We start from the raw sequence: 14,415 nt of genomic DNA, 5'->3' as shown, positions 1-14,415 counted from the left end.
GCTTCCCTGCTCCCCCCTTAGCAACGGGCCTGGTGCCTGAGTTGGGGTTTTTTATTTTTGGATGTTTCTCGGCTCAGCGGTTGTCCTTCGGGATTCGCATTCTCAACCACATCTTCCTCCTCCATCTCTCCCTCCTCCTCATCCTCCTCCTCCTCCTCGTCGTGGAGGTTGATCGAGGGCGTTCGAGGATTGCTGCGAACAACGAGGTGGGGTGGAGGGGGGGGTGTGGGCGTGGGCGGCCCGGCGGGCGCGAGTGTCGTGCGAGGCGGCGCGATAATCTAGGCAAGGCCGCAGGCTTCATTTTCGCGGGGTTCGGGGCCCTTAGCAACGTGGACTTTCGAAACGGAATAATAAGACATTTAAACGAATAAAAACTAACTAAAATAGCTTCAATATCTGGGCGACGTTAACCGTAACCACACAGACACACACAAAACAACAATGATGGCCAATACAAGTCGCTTCTGAAGTATACATTTATAATAATAAGAATATCAGTGCTGGTTTGGCCTGCTGCTTCTTACAGGGATAATTTGTTTACCTTTATTGTACTTTGCACTGATAACTGTGCATTGCGTGATGTTTGTTTTGGCGTAACGTTCTTACCGCGTGACAAAAGGAGATTTACAGCTCATCCTGCACCTAGCCTGGCACAGCAGTCAACCCACGGCACCTGCTGGGTCTGTCCCGTGACCTCTTCCTGCACCTAGCCTGGCACAGCAGGCAACCCATGGCACCTGCTGAGTCTGTCCCGTGACCTCCTCCTCCTGCACCTAGCCTGGCACAGCAGTCAATCCATGGCACCTGCTGGGTCTGCCCCGTGACCTCCTCCTCATGCACCTAGCCTGGCACAGCAGTCCAACCCACGGCACATGCTGGGTCTGTCCCGTGACCTCTTCCTCCTCATGCACCTAGCCTGGCACAGCAGGCAACCCATGGCACCTGCTGAGTCTGTCCCGTGACCTCCTCCTCCTGCACCTAGCCTGGCACAGCAGTCAATCCATGGCACCTGCTGGGTCTGCCCCGTGACCTCCTCATGCACCTAGCCTGGCACAGCAGTCCAACCCACGGCACATGCTGGGTCTGTCCCGTGACCTCCTCCTCATGCACCTAGCCTGGCACAGCAGGGGGGTACAGCTGGTGGTGCATCTACCGGTCATCTCAGTCGGCCAACCCATGGCACCTGCTGGGTCTGTCCCGTGACCTCCTCCACCTGCACCTAGCCTGGCACAGCAGTCAATCCATGGCACCTGCTGGGTCTGCCCCGTGACCTCCGCCTCATGCACCTAGCCTGGCACAGCAGTCCAACCCACGGCACATGCTGGGTCTGTCCCGTGACCTCTTCCTCCTCATGCACCTAGCCTGGCACAGCAGGCAACCCATGGCACCTGCTGGGTCTGTCCCGTGACCTCCTCCTCCTGCACCTAGCCTGGCACAGCAGTCAACCCATGGCACCTGCTGGGTCTGTCCCGTGACCTCCTCCTCATGCACCTAGCCTGGCACAGCAGGGGGGTACAGCTGGTGGTGCATCTACCGGTCATCTCAGTCGGCCAACCCATGGCACCTGCTGGGTCTGTCCCGTGACCTCCTCCACCTGCACCTAGCCTGGCACAGCAGTCAACCCATGGCACTTTTTGGGTCTGTCCCGTGATCTCCTCCTCATGCACCTAGCCTGGCACAGCAGTCAACCTATGGCACCTGCTGGGTCTGTCACGTGACCTCCTCCTGCACCTAGCCTGGCACAGCAGTCAACCCACGGCACCTGCTGGGTCTGTCCCGTGACCTCCTCCTCCTGCACCTAGCCTGGCACAGCAGTCAACCCACGGCACTTGCTGGGTCTGTCCCGTGACCTCCTCCTCCTGCACCTAGCCTGGCACAGGCGCGGTGGCGACATCACTGTCACTTTGTGGCGGATATTGGTGGTGGTGGTGGTGATCATGGTGAAAGTGTTGATGATGACTGTGACGATGATGACGATGATGACGATGATGATGGCTGTGATGATGGTGGTGATGATGATGGTAATGATGTCGATGGAGACGATGGTGACCGTGGTGGTGTCCAGGCCCCGCTCAGGACATCACCAGCATCTGCAGCAGCTGCAGCAGCAGCTGCAGCAGCAGCTGCAGCAGCAGCAGCAGAAGCAGCTGCAGCAGCAGCTACAGCAGCTACAGCAGCAGCAGCAGCTACAGCTGCAGCTACAGCAGCTGCAGTAGCAGCTGCTGCAGCTGCAGCTACAGCAGCTGCAGCAGCAGCAGCAGCGCCAGCAGCGCCAGCAGCTACAGCAGCTACAGCAGCAGCTGCAGCACCAGCAGCAGCAGCTGCAGCATGGCGGACGAGACGGCCTACGACCTTCCCGTCAGGGACATCGGCCTCAGCGGCAGCGACGGCGCCGCCGTCACCACCACCGCTCAGCCAGGTCGCTCACTCGCTCACTCACTCACTCAGTCACTCATTCACTCACTCATTCACACTCACACTCACTCACACTCACTCACTCATTCACACTCACTCAGACTCACTCACTCACACTCACTCATTCACTCACACTCACTCACACTCACTCACTCACACTCATTCACACTCACTCAGACTCACTCACTCACACTCACTCATTCACTCACATTCACTCAGACTCACTCACTCAGTCACTCATTCACTCACTCATTCACACTCACTCACACTCACTCATTCACATTCACTCACACTCACTCACTCAGTCACTCATTCACTCACTCATTCACACTCACTCACTCACACTCGCTCATTCACATTCACTCACACTCACTCAGACTCACTCACTCTTACTCATTCACTCACACTCACTCGCTCACTCACTCAGTCACTCATTCACACTCACTCACACTCACTCAGACTCACTCACACTCACTCATTCACCTTCACTCACACTCACTCAGACTCACTCAGTCACTCATTCACTCACTCATTCACACTCACTCACACTCACTCACACTCACACTCACTCATTCACATTCACTCACACTCACTCAGACTCACTCATTCACTCATTCACTCACTCAGACTCGCTCAGTCACTCATTCACTCACTCATTCACATTCACTCACTCACACTCACTCACACTCACTCATTCACATTCACTCACACTCACTCAGACTCACTCACTCACTCAGTCACTCATTCACTCACTCATTCACACTCACTCAGTGTTCACTCACACTCACTCACACTCACTCAGACTCACTCACTCATTCACTCAGTCACTCATTCACTCACTCATTCACACTCACTCAGTGTTCACTCACACTCACTCACACTCACTCAGACTCACTCACTCATTCACTCACTCAGACTCGCTCACTCACACCCATTCACACTCACTCATTCACTCACACTTACTCACACTCATTCACACTCACTCATTCACTCACATTCACTCAGACTCACTCACTCAGACTAACTCACACTCACTCATTCACTCACACTCACTCATTCACTCACACTCACTCATTCACTCACACTCACTCACTCAGACTCATTCACTCAGAGACTCACTCACTCACATTCACTCACACTCACTCACTCAGACTCACTCACTCAGGTTCAGTTAGACTTACTCACTCACACTCACTCATTCACTCATTCACTCAGACTCACTCACACTCACTCATTCACTCAGAGACTCACTCACTTACTCAGACTCACTCACTCAGACTCACTCACTCCCTCAGACGGTGGTGATGATGATGGTGGCGGTGGTGATGTGATGATGGCGGTGTTGATGGTGATGATGACAGTGGTGATGACGGTGGTGGCGGTGGTCGTGATGATGATGATGATGGTGGCGGTGGTGGTGGCTGTGTTGATGGTGATGGTGATGACGGTGGTGATGACGGTGGTGATGACGGTGGCGGCGCAGGCTGGAACGTGCGTGAGCGCCAGGCGGTGTCGCGTGTTATGGTTGATGATGATGGTGGTGGTGGCTGTGTTGATGGTGGTGATGACGATGATGATGGTGACGATGGTGACGGTGGTGGTGCAGGCTGGGACGTGCGTGAGCGCCAGGTGGTGTCGCGTGTTGGGGTTGATGATGATGATAGTGGTGATGATGATGATGGTGGCTGTGGTGATGATGGTGGTGATGATGGTGGTGGTGGTGGTGCAGGCTGGGACGTGTGTGAGCGCCAGGCGGTGGTGATGATGGTGGTGATGATGGTGGTGGTGGTGATGATGGTGGTGATGATGGTGGTGATGATGGTGGTGGTGATGACGATGATGATGATGATGGTGGTGGTGATGATGATGATGATGGTGGTGGTGGTGGTGATGGTGATGATGATGGTGGTGGTGGTGATGGTGATGATGATGGTGATGATGATGGTGGTGCAGGCAGTGACGTGCGTGAGCGCCAGGCGGTGTCGCGTGTTGGGATGATGATGATGGTGGTCGTGATGTTGATGGTGATGATGATGATGGTGGTGGTGGTGGTGCAGGCAGTGACGTGCGTGAGCGCCAGGCGGTGTCGCGTGTTGGGATGATGATGATGGTGGTGGTGATGTTGATGGTGATGATGGTGGTGGTGGTGGTGCAGGCAGTGACGTGCGTGAGCGCCAGGCGGTGTCGCGTGTGAGCCGCGCCGAGCTGGAGGACCGCTTCCTGCGGCAGCATGAGGAGAGCCGCCTCCTCAAGCAGCACGCACGGCGGCAGGAGGACAAGATCAAGCGGTGACACACACACACCTACACGTACACACACAGTCACACACACACACATACACACACACGTACGTACACACACACACGCACGGCGGCAGGAGGACAAGATCAAGCGGTGACACACACACACACACAGTCACACACGTACACACACACACACACGCACACACAGTCACACACACACACACGTACACACACATACACACACACCTACACACACACACGTACACACACTTTACACACACACACACACACAGTCACACACACATGTACACACACATACACACACACACACACAGTCACACACACATGTACGCACACACATACATACACGTACACACACACACATGTACACACACACACATACACACACACACACGTACACGTACACACACACACGCACGGCGGCAGGAGGACAAGAGCAAGCGGTGACACACACACACACGTACACGTACACACACACACACACAGTCACACACACACGTACACACACAGTCACACACACAGTCACACACACACACATACACACACACGTACACGTACACACACACACACAGTCACACACACACACGTACACACACAGTCACACACACATATGTACACACACAGTCACACACACACACACACGTACACACACAGTCACACACACACACGTACACATACACACACACGTACACAGTCACACACACACACGTACACACACAGTCACACACACACACGTACACACACGTACACACACACCGCCTGCTGAAGCAGCACGCACGGCGGCAGGAGGACAAGATCAAGCGGTGACACATACACACACACACACACGTACACACACACACACACCTACACACACACACCTACACGTATACACACACACACACAGTCACACACACACATGTACACACACACACACACGTACACACACACATAGACACACACACGTACACATGCACACACGCACGTCACCGTAACTATCATCACGATGGTGATGGTGGTGACGGTGGTGGCGGTGGTCACCGTGGTGACGGTGATGAAGGTGATGGCGGTGGTGACGGTGGTGACGGTGGTGACGGTGGTGACGGTGGTGAAGGTGGTGGCGGTGGTGGTGGTGACGGTGGTGACGGTGGTGACGATGGTGACGGTGGTGGTGGTGAAGGTGATGGTGCTGACTGTGATGACGGTGGTGATGGTGGTGACGGTGGTGGTGACGGTGCTGACAGTGATGACGGTGGTCACCGTGGTGATGTCGACATCTGCACTGCATCACCCCCCCCCCCCCCCGGCGCCCCCCCCCGGCAGGATGGCGACCAAGCTGATGCGTCTGCTGAGCGACCGGAAGAACCACGAGGGAACCGCCGACCTCGCCAACGGCGGCGGTGCCGGTGCCCGGCCACGTTCAGGTCGCGACGTCGAGTTGGAGGAGATGCTGGAGGACTCCCAGGCCAAGGTGGGAGACTCGGACTCACACAGCAGAGAGCCACAGACTCATCACACAGCAGAGACCCACAGACTCATCACACAGCAGAGACCCATAGACTCATCACACAGCAGAGACCCACAGACTCATCACACAGCAGAGACCCATAGACTCATCACACAGCAGAGAGCCATAGACTCATCACACAGCAGAGACCCATAGACTCATCACACAGCAGAGACCCACAGACTCATCACACAGCAGAGACCCATAGACTCATCACACAGCAGAGACCCACAGACTCATCACACAGCAGAGACCCGTAGACTCATCACACAGCAGAGACCCACAGACTCATCACACAGCAGAGACCCGTAGACTCATCACACAGCAGAGACCCACAGACTCATCACACAGCAGAGACCCATAGACTCATCACACAGCAGAGAGCCATAGACTCATCACACAGCAGAGACCCATAGACTCATCACACAGCAGAGACCCACAGACTCATCACACAGCAGAGACCCATAGACTCATCACACAGCAGAGACCCACAGACTCATCACACAGCAGAGACCCGTAGACTCATCACACAGCAGAGAGCCATAGACTCATCACACAGCAGAGACCCACAGACTCATCACACAGCAGAGACCGATAGACTCATCACACAGCAGAGACCCATAGACTCACACAGACACCCACAGACACTCACAGAGACCCACAGACACTCACAGCGACCCGCCCCGTCTCTCCGCCCCTCCCCGCCCGTCAAGGTGCGTGAGCTGGAGCGCCACAACGAAGGCCTCAGGCAGCGGCTGACCGCCGCCCGGCAGCAGCTGCTGGCGCAGGGACGCCGGGCGTCGCCCTTCGGCCGCGTGGCGCCCCGCGTCGACTCGGGACTGCGCCGCACCGAGGGCCGCTCGCCCCTCGACGAGAAGCTACGCGGAGGTTCGCTCTTCTCTCTCGCTCTCTCGCTCTCTCTGTCGCTCGCCCTCTCGCTCGCTCGCCCTCTCGCTCGCTCGCCCTCTCGCTCGCTCGCCCTCTCGCTCGCTCGCCCTCTCGCTCGCTCGCCCTCTCGCTCGCTCGCCCTCTCGCTCGCTCGCCCTCTCGCTCGCTCGCCCTCTCGCTCGCTCGCCCTCTCGCTCGCTCGCCCTCTCGCTCGCTCGCCCTCTCGCTCGCTCGCCCTCTCGCTCGCTCGCCCTCTCGCTCGCTCGCCCTCTCGCTCGCTCGCCCTCTCGCTCGCTCGCCCTCTCGCTCGCTCGCCCTCTCGCTCGCTCGCCCTCTCGCTCGCCCGCCCTCTCGCTCGCCCGCCCTCTCGCTCGCCCGCCCTCTCGCTCGCCCGCCCTCTCGCTCGCCCGCCCTCTCGCTCGCCCGCCCTCTCGCTCGCTCGCTCGCCCTCTCGCTCGCCCGCCCTCTCGCTCGCTCGCCCTCTCGCTCGCTCGCCCTCTCGCTCGCTCGCTCGCCCTCTCGCTCGCTCGCTCGCCCTCTCGCTCGCTCGCTCGCCCTCTCGCTCGCTCGCTCGCCCTCTCGCTCGCTCGCCCTCTCGCTCGCTCGCCCTCTCGCTCGCTCGCCCTCTCGCTCGCTCGCCCTCTCGCTCGCTCGCCCTCTCGCTCGCTCGCCCTCTCGCTCGCTCGCCCTCTCGCTCGCCCTCTCGCTCGCCCTCTCGCTCGCTCGCCCTCTCGCTCGCTCGCCCTCTCGCTCGCTCGCCCTCTCGCTCGCTCGCCCTCTCGCTCGCTCGCCCTCTCGCTCGCTCGCCCTCTCGCTCGCTCGCCCTCTCGCTCGCTCGCCCTCTCGCTCGCTCGCCCTCTCGCTCGCTCGCCCTCTCGCTCGCTCGCCCTCTCGCTCGCTCGCCCTCTCGCCCGCTCGCCCTCTCGCCCGCTCGCCCTCTCGCCCTCTCGCTCGCTCGCCCTCTCGCTCGCTCGCCCTCTCGCTCGCTCGCCCTCTCGCTCGCTCGCCCTCTCGCTCGCTCGCCCTCTCGCTCGCTCGCCCTCTCGCTCGCTCGCCCTCTCGCTCGCTCGCCCTCTCGCTCGCTCGCCCTCTCGCCCTCTCGCTCGCTCGCCCTCTCGCTCGCTCGCCCTCTCGCTCGCTCGCCCTCTCGCTCGCTCGCCCTCTCGCTCGCTCGCCCTCTCGCTCGCTCGCCCTCTCGCTCGCTCGCCCTCTCGCTCGCTCGCCCTCTCGCCCTCTCGCTCGCTCGCCCTCTCGCTCGCTCGCCCTCTCGCCCGCTCGCCCTCTCGCCCGCTCGCCCTCTCGCCCGCTCGCCCTCTCGCCCGCTCGCCCTCTCGCCCGCTCGCCCTCTCGCCCGCTCGCCCTCTCGCCCGATCGCCCTCTCGCTCGATCGCCCTCCCGTGCGCCCGGCACGGGCCCATGGGGGGCCCTTACCAAGGCCTGTACTAGGCCCATAACCGGGTCCTTACTAGGACCTGCCCTAGGCCTATAACCAAGCCTGGGTCCATAACCGGGTCCATGCCAGGCATACATTGGGCTCCCACCAGGGCCTACACGCTGCTGCTACTGCTGATGCTACTGGTGCTGTTGATGCTACTGGTGCTGCTGCTGATGCTACTGCTGATGCTACTGGTGCTGCTGCTGCTACTGCTGCTGCTGGTTCTACAGATTGTGCTGCTGCTGCTGCTGCTACTGCTGCTGCTGCTACTGCTGCTACTGCTGCTACTGCTGGTGCTACTGCTGCTGTTGCTACTGATTGTGCTACTGCTGCTGCTGCTACTGCTGCTACTGCTGCTACTGCTGCTGTTGCTACTGATTGTGCTACTGCTGCTGCTACTGCTGCTACTGCTGCTACTGCTGGTGCTGCTGCTGCCTGTACACATGCTCGCCTCTCCGCAGGGATGCGCCTGCAGGAGCCGGACGTGGCGGTGCGGGCGACGCAGACCGGGCTGCCTCGCTACGGGCACAGCCTGCTGGAGGAGGCCCGGGCGGAGATACACAACCTGTGAGTCTCGCTCTCAACTCACGAGGAATCGCACGCACGCTCGCTCACACGCTCGCTCACACGCTCACTCGCTCACACGCACGTTCACACGCTCGCTCGCACGCTCACACGCTCGCTCGCTCACTCGCTCACACGCACGCTCACTCGCTCGCTCAAATGCTCACTCACTCGCTCGCTCATACGCTCGCTCACAAGCTCGCTCACACACTCGCTCACACGCTCGCTCACACGCTCCCTCACTCGCTCGCTCAAACGCTCACTCGCTCGCTCATACGCTCGCTCACACCCTCGCTCAAACGCTCGCTCACACGCTCAAACGCTCACTCGCTCGCTCGCTCAAACGCTCACTCGCTCGCTCACACGCTCGCTCAAACGCTCGCTCACACGCTCAAACGCTCACTCGCTCACTCACTCACACGCTCGCTCAAACGCTCACTCGCTCGCTCATACACTCGCTCACACGCTCGCTCAAACGCTCGCTCACACGCTCAAACGCTCACTCGCTCACTCACTCACACGCTCGCTCAAACGCTCACTCGCTCGCTCATACACTCGCTCACACGCTCGCTCAAACGCTCGCTCACACGCTCAAACGCTCACTCGCTCACTCACTCACACGCTCGCTCAAACGCTCACTCGCTCGCTCAAACGCTCGCTCACACGCTCGCTCAAACGCTCGCTCACACGCTCAAACGCTCACTCGCTCACTCACTCACACGCTCGCTCAAACGCTCACTCGCTCGCTCATACACTCGCTCACACGCTCGCTCAAACGCTCGCTCACACGCTCGCTCAAACGCTCGCTCACACGCTCAAACGCTCGCTCACACGCTCAAACGCTCACTCGCTCACTCACTCACACGCTCGCTCAAACGCTCACTCGCTCGTTCATACACTCGCTCACACGCTCGCTCAAACGCTCGCTCACACGCTCGCTCAAACGCTCGCTCACACGCTCAAACGCTCACTCGCTCACTCACTCACACGCTCGCTCAAACGCTCACTCGCTCGCTCATACGCTCGCTCACACGCTCGCTCAAACGCTCGCTCACACGCTCGCTCAAACGCTCGCTCACACGCTCAAACGCTCACTCGCTCACTCACTCACACGCTCGCTCAAACGCTCACTCGCTCGCTCATACACTCGCTCACACGCTCGCTCAAACGCTCGCTCACACGCTCGCTCAAACGCTCGCTCACACGCTCAAACGCTCACTCGCTCACTCACTCACACGCTCGCTCAAACGCTCACTCGCTCGCTCATACGCTCGCTCACACGCTCGCTCAAACGCTCGCTCACACGCTCGCTCAAACGCTCGCTCACACGCTCAAACGCTCACTCGCTCACTCACTCACACGCTCGCTCAAACGCTCGCTCACACGCTCACTCACACGCTCGCACGCTCGCTCAGACGCTCGCTCAAACGTTCGCTCAAACGCTCACTTGCTCATATGCTCACGCGCTCACTCACTCACGCGCTCACTCACTCACACGCTCACTCAAACGCTCGCTCACATGCTCACTCACACGCTCACACGCTTGCACGCCCGCTCACACGCTCGCTCAAACGCTCGCTCAAACGCTCGCTCAAACGCTCGCTCAAACACTCACTCGCTTACACACTCACTCGCTCACTCGCTCATGTGCTCACGCGCTCACACACTCACACGCTCACTCAAACGCTCAAACGCTCGCTCACACGCTCACTCACACGCTCACACACACGTTCACTCGCTCACTTACTTGCACGCTCATACGCTCACTCGCTCACTCACTCACACGCTCACTCAAACGCTCGCTCACACACTCGCTCACTCACACGCTCACACACACACACACTCACACGCTCACACGCTCACTCACTCAAACGCTCGCTCGCTCGCTCACACGCTCACTCACTCGCTCTCAACACATGCGGACTCACTCTGTCTCTCGCTCACTCACTCACTCGCTCACTCTGTCTCTCGCTCACACGCTAGTTGTAGTAGTAGTAGTCGTGGCTACTACTAATAGGTTCTGTTCCACGTTATACCGTGGCGATGCCTTGGTGTTGCCTTGGTGTCGCCGTGGTGATGCCTTGGTGTCGCCATGGTGATGCCTTGGTGTAGCCGCGGTGTTGCCGTGGTGTTGCCGTGCTGACGCCTTGGTGTTGCCGTGGCGACGCAGAGAGAACGTCGTGGAGACTCAGCAGGCGGAGCTGCAGGTGGCGTTCCAGGCCCACGACAGGCTGCAGGCCCAGCTGAGGGCCCGGGAGGACGAGGCCGGGGAGGCGACACTCCGACTCCGGGAGCAGCAGTCGTCAGGACAACGGTGGGTGTGTGTGTGTGGGTGTGTGTGTGTGTGGGTGTGTGTGTGTGTGTGGGTGTGTGTGTGTGTGTCTGAGTGTGTGTGTGTCTGTGTGTGTGTGTGACTGTGTGTGTGTGTCTGTGTGTGTGTGTATCTGTGTGTGTGTGTCTGTGTATATATCTGTGTGTGTGTGTCACTGTGTGTGTGTGTGACTGTGTGTGTGTATGTGTGTGTATCTGTGTGTGTGTGTATCTGTCTGGCACAAGCGTCGTGGTGACGTCACCGCCACTTAGTGGCGAATGGCGGTTGTTGTTGTGTATCTGTGTGTAGGAGCTCTATCCGAGAGAGCGTGGGTCTCATCCGCCTGCAGAAGGAGCTTGCTGACAAGGGGGTGGCGCTCGCCGCCATGGAGGGGAAGTTCGGAGAGTTACAGGAGGCACGGCACCACCGCACTACCGACACCACCGCACCACCGCACTACCGCACTACCGCACTACCGACACCACCGCACCATCGCACCACCGCACTACCGCACCACCGGCAACACCGGCACCGCAACAATATCTGGAACGGATTCATCGTATTTACAGGCAATTCAATGTGGGAATTCGGTTCGAATGACGACCAAATCGGGTTGCCACCAAAGTTATGGAACGAATTATGGTCGTGACCAGAGGTCAGAGGTCGCAACCGGGTACCTGATACCCGTACCCTACCCGATACCCGTACCCTACCCGATACCCGTACCCTACCCGATACCCGTACCCTACCCGATACCCGGCTACCCGTACCCGGCCAGGTACGGATACCCGTTTGCGACCCTGGTGCGGCCGGGTACGGGTAGGCCGTGAGTCACTGGTGAGTCACCGTTTGTCACTCATTTCCCAGCGTCTTGTCTCTTCTCACAATTCAAGTTCCTAGAATCAACCCACCCGCGCCTGCAACATGGCTTCATCCCAGAGGTCGCAATCAGGTACCCGATACCCGTACCCAGCCGGGTACGGGTGTAGGGTACGGGTACGGCCGGGTACGGGTACGGGAACGGGTAGACCGTGAGTCACTGGTGAGTCACCGTTTGTCACTCATTTCGGGTAGGGTACGGGTAGGGATAGGGAACGGCTAGACGTACCCGTACCCGTACCGTACCCGGCCGGGTACGGGTAGGGTACGGGTACGGGTAGGGTACGGGTACGGCTACTCGTTTGCGACCCTGGTGCGGCCGGGTACGGGTACGGAATCAAAACCCGTTTGCGACCTCTGCCAAAGGTTCCGCTGCACTTGGAAGTGCTCACGAGGTGTGTGTGTGTGCGTGTGTGTGCGTGTGCGTGCGTGTGTGTGTGTGCGTGCGTGTGTGTGTGTGCGTGCGTGTGTGCGCGTGTGTGTGTGCGTGCGTGCGTGTGTGTGTGTGTGCGTGTGTGCGTGTGTGTGCGTGTGTGCGTGTGTGTGCGTGTGTATGTGTGCGTGTGCGCGCGTGTGCGCGTGTGCGTGTGTGCGTGCGCGCGTGCGCGCGTGCGCGCGTGTGTGCGTGCGTGTGTGTGTGCGTGTGTGCGTGCGCGCGTGTGCGTGCGCGCGTGTGCGTGCGTGCGTGTGTGTGTGTGTGCGTGTGTGTGTGCGTGTGTGTGTGTGTGTGTGTGCGTGTGTGTGTGTGTCTCTGCAGCGGTCGCGTCGTCTGCACGCGAGCCAGGAGGCTCTTCTGGCTCAGCTGGAGGCGTCGCACGGCGAGCTGCAGCAGGAGAAGGAGCGCTGCCTGGCCCTGCAGCACCAGCTGAGCGCCAGCAACGCACAGCAGAGAGACGCCGCGCTGGTGACGGGGGCCACTCACCCAGCCACTCACTCAGCCACTCAGCCACTCACCCAGCCACTCAGCCACTCACTCAGCCACTCACTCACCCAGCCACTCACTCAGCCACTCAGCCACTCACCCAGCCACTCAGTCACTCACTCAGCCACTCACTCACCCAGCCACTCACTCAGCCACTCAGCCACTCACTCAGCCACTCACTCACCCAGCCACTCACTCAGCCACTCAGCCAGCCACTCACTCAGCCACTCACTCAGCCACTCAGCCACTCACTCAGCCACTCAGCCAGCCACTCACTCAGCCACTCACCCAGCCACTCACTCAGCCACTCAGCCACTCACCCAGCTACTCACCCAGCCACTCACTCAGCCACTCACCCAGCCACTCACTCAGCCACTCAGCCAGCCACTCACTCAGCCACTCACTCAGCCACTCACTCAGCCACTCACCCAGCCACCCACTCACTCAGCCACTCAGCCAGCCACCCACTCACCCAGCCACTCATCCATTCACCCAGCTACTCACTCACCTAGCCACTCACCCACTCACCCAGCCACTCACTCACACACCCACCCATCCACCCACTCACCCAGCCACTCACCCACTCACCCAGCCACCCACTCACTCAGCCACTCAGCCAGCCACCCACTCACCCAGCCACTCATCCACCCACCCAGCCACTCACTCAGCCATTCACCCAGCCACCCACTCACTCAGCCACTCACCCAGCCACTCATCCACTCACCCAGCCACTCACTCTGCCACTCACTCAGCCACTCACCCACCCACTCACTCAGCCACTCACTCAGTCACTCACCCACCCACCCACTCACCTACCTACCCACCCACCAACCCACCCACCAACCGACTGAACCACCCACCCACTCAAATGGCCTCTTTCGGCACCGTTTCGGTATAGGCCGAAACCAGAAATTCTGTTTTGGTCGGCCTCTATACCAATGTGTCACTGCTGCTGCTACTGCTGCTGCTGTTGCTGCTGCTATTGCTGCTGCTGCTGCTGCTGTTGCTGCTGCTACTGCTGCTACTGCTGCTGCTGCTGTTGCTGCTGCTGCTGTTGCTGCTGCTGCTGCTGTTGCTGCTGCTACTGCTGCTACTGCTGCTGCTGTTGCTGCTGCTGCTGCTATTGCTGCTGCTGCTGCTGTTGCTGCTGCTACTGCTGCTACTGCTGCTGCTACTGATGCTGCTGCTGCTGTTGCTGCTGCTGCTGCTATTGCTGCTACTGCTGCTGCTGCTACTGCTGCTACTGCTGCT

The 14,415-nt window shown here is 59.5% G+C and overlaps 1 protein-coding gene across 1 annotated transcript in view; it reads left to right on the top strand.

The window, feature by feature from the left end:
• Positions 1-2,312: 2,312 nt before the first annotated feature.
• Positions 2,313-14,415, top strand: part of RPGRIP1L (RPGRIP1 like) — a 33,328-nt gene continuing 21,225 nt past the window's right edge. The window contains exons 1-8 of the mRNA XM_078883301.1: positions 2,313-2,419; positions 4,571-4,703; positions 5,982-6,129; positions 6,879-7,053; positions 8,950-9,055; positions 11,223-11,366; positions 11,673-11,778; positions 13,000-13,146. Coding sequence (XP_078739427.1) covers positions 2,329-2,419; positions 4,571-4,703; positions 5,982-6,129; positions 6,879-7,053; positions 8,950-9,055; positions 11,223-11,366; positions 11,673-11,778; positions 13,000-13,146 — 1,050 coding nt within the window. The 5' untranslated portion in view covers positions 2,313-2,328. The remainder of the gene's footprint in view (positions 2,420-4,570; positions 4,704-5,981; positions 6,130-6,878; positions 7,054-8,949; positions 9,056-11,222; positions 11,367-11,672; positions 11,779-12,999; positions 13,147-14,415) is intronic.

The sequence above is a fragment of the Lampetra fluviatilis genome, chromosome 70, assembly GCF_964198595.1.
Source record: "Lampetra fluviatilis chromosome 70, kcLamFluv1.1, whole genome shotgun sequence".
In the NCBI taxonomy this organism is placed as follows: Eukaryota; Metazoa; Chordata; class Hyperoartia; order Petromyzontiformes; family Petromyzontidae; genus Lampetra; species Lampetra fluviatilis.
Note: the sequence above shows the minus strand (reverse complement) of the source record. Positions and strands in the feature narration are given on the sequence as shown.